This window comes from Zingiber officinale, chromosome 7B (genome assembly GCF_018446385.1).
Source record: "Zingiber officinale cultivar Zhangliang chromosome 7B, Zo_v1.1, whole genome shotgun sequence".
Lineage (NCBI taxonomy): Eukaryota > Viridiplantae > Streptophyta > Magnoliopsida > Zingiberales > Zingiberaceae > Zingiber > Zingiber officinale.
Genome location: NC_055999.1, coordinates 110,041,016 through 110,043,881, shown reverse-complemented (window position 1 = coordinate 110,043,881; position 2,866 = coordinate 110,041,016). Strand labels below are relative to the sequence as shown.

The following is a 2,866-nucleotide window of genomic DNA, read 5'->3' as shown; positions in this document are numbered from 1 at the left end:
ACAGATTTAAAGTTAAAACAAACAAAATAATCAACCTTGTAATGTAATCCTGATTACATTACAAGACAGATTACATCCTACCAAACATAATCTAATTATGATGTGCTTCGGCTCAACACTTAATTTCTTTAGATACTAAGGTTTGGATACAAAAGATATATCTCCCTTATAATGGTTAAAAAAAAAGATATTTTTCTAGAAGATATGCCAATCCATGTCTTTAAATATTTTAATTCGATTCAAAGTACATTTGGCCAATAGATTTCTAATCAACAATAAACTCGTTTAATTATTAATGACGAACTAAGCATCTATCTGAAATCTGAAAGAGAGAGTTTTGATGGATACATATATTTACAACTTCAATGATTATGATACATTATGAAACCATCCGTGACCTTTTCTATCCACCTCTCTCGTTTCCATTTAAATTTCGAACAAAAGATGATCACTTAGCTTAATTATTCGATCATTGAAATTGAATACCTTGCAGATCTATTTCAGATGATCAGTCTTTGCCTCGTGAAAGCGATTAGCATTCTATTATTCTCCATGGAAATTGGAATAACCAGCACAATTAGCACACGAAAAACGAACATTTAATGTAGGTAGGCAGGCAATATGACTTTTAGGGGATGTTTAGTTAAATGATGAGAATGATTATGGGTATGAGTTTGATAGTAGAGTGGAATGGAAATAGGAATAAAAATGAAATCCATCAAATTATATGGGTTTTTGATTCTCATAAATCTAGTAATCATTTCCAAAATATCATTCTCAAACTCACAATCCAAACACTATTTTTTATTATCATTCCATTCTTCATTCTCAAACCCATCAACCAAACACCCTCCTTAACATAGGTAGACAGGCAGACAATACCAGTTTAGGAAGTTTCCTGGACCTTGCGTCGCCTGTTTCTAGCCGATCGATAACCATCCATCAGCTTCAAAGTAACCCATCAGTGCTGTCCATTCTCCGGACCTTCTTTGTCTCCCTCTTTATTGAAAAAGTGAACTTCAAGGAGGGTGAGAGACGTTCTTTTTCATACGTGTCCTTAGAGAGTGTCAATTCATCGGATTGCAACTGAGATGATGTTTAATTAAACGATGAGAATGATTATCAATATATGTTTTGATAGTAAAATAAAATAGAAATAAAAATATAAATGAAATCATGTGTTTGATTGATTTTCATAAATTTAAAAATCATTTCTAAATTATCATTTTCAAACTCACAATTCAAATAATATTTTTTACTATCATTCAATTTTCTCATTTCTAAACTCATCAACCAAACACCCCTAATATAATAGCATAATTTCAGGTCAAATTAATCAATATTTTTATATTTATTTATTTATTTTTTAAAACAATAGTTTGTTCAATTTCAATTAATTAAGTTGTTAGATTTGATTCTACATGGATTGCTCAGCTGTTACTACTAAATTGGGAGGGTACTCATCTACCAATTAAGATCCAAAGAGTCTGCCTGACAGGAAAAAAAAACAAAGAATATATTTGATATTAACAAGAATCAAGTAACTCAAGAGAAAAGGCGTGTAAGGTAATACTTGAAACCAAGGATACCGTGTAAATCACAAGAAAAATTAGGATTAAATATTCAGTTAAAATTGAATCGAAGTAATTTAAATTAAAATCAAATAAATTATTATTTTTTAATTAACCAAATTTATTAAATTTTTCAATAAAAATTAAATAAATTGAACTGATCAAAAAATAAATTAATTCAATCGAAAAATTTAATTAATCAAGTTTTTCAAGTGTTATAAGAGCTTATCAAATAGTTAACGATTTATAGTTTCGCTTAATTATTAGAAATTTAATAATTATTTTTTATTTTAATTTATTCGGATTAATTAAATAAGAGATTTAAAAATAAAAAACAAATCAATTAACTAATATAATATTTTTTTTAAAAATAAAATTATAAAATAACCTCATCAAAATTTTAAATTCAATCGGTTTGTTCAGATAAACTATCAACTTTTCCTCATACGCTCAATCTATTCGCATTATTTTCCAGACAAATTCCCGATGGATTCTTCAGTGGCTCGTACGATCAATTTGTTTACGTACCTTCGAGATTTGTTAATTCGTTGGCATTTTCCAAATCCTGCTGCATCTTCTGGACAAGTTCGGGGCATTTTCTGCTGCATCTTCTGGACAAGTTCGGGGCATTTTCTGCTGCATCTTCTGGACAAGTTCGGAGTTTTATAATTAACTGGCATGTGTCCTTGAACGCTCGATCTTTTGTTCAACATCTCCAAGAAGATTTTGGATGGAGGCGACGGCAGAATGCGAGATTCGAAAGCCCAGTGGGGAGACGACGGCAGAACGCGAGATTGAGATTCCAAAGCGGTAGAAAATCCGGTGAGATGAGGAGGCGGTGGAGCGCCAACAGGCATGGACATGGTCGTTGTATCGATGAGGGGGAGAGGTATGTGAAAGAGATGCGGAAGGGAGATGAATTTTTATAGGAAATGAATTTTTTAAGTTTTTATTTCTTAATCAATTTTTATTTATTATATATTTTTTTTGAAAATTAGATGTGAGATATTTCTAAGCTATCTCATCTAACAATTTGTTTTTCCATTTAAAGTGTAGCCAATCCACTCTGTTTGGTTCAAATGGGTTGATTAGGTCGAGTGAGTTAGTTGAGTTAGATTTAGTCAATTGATTTAGAGAGGCTGGGTATGTTGGGGGAGCTAGCTAAGACAAGAGGCTGGATTTAGATGAGTGGATGTTTTGAGTAGGTTAGATAGGTGTGAGTGATGTGCTAGTTAGTCCAATTAAACTAAGTAGGCAGAATGAACTAGGTGAGTAAATTGATTCAAGTAGGCTAA

General features: G+C 31.4%; 1 protein-coding gene across 1 annotated transcript; it reads right to left on the bottom strand.

The window, feature by feature from the left end:
• Positions 1–756: 756 nt before the first annotated feature.
• LOC122004058 lies at positions 757–2,440 on the bottom strand. Its single transcript, XM_042558999.1, has 2 exons — positions 2,100–2,440; positions 757–1,086 (listed from the first exon to the last, which is right to left on the bottom strand). Exons 1-2 carry the CDS (start codon positions 2,432–2,434, stop codon positions 1,068–1,070), a joined length of 354 nt encoding a protein of 117 aa, XP_042414933.1. The 5' UTR covers positions 2,435–2,440; the 3' UTR covers positions 757–1,067.
• Positions 2,441–2,866: the final 426 nt, after the last annotated feature.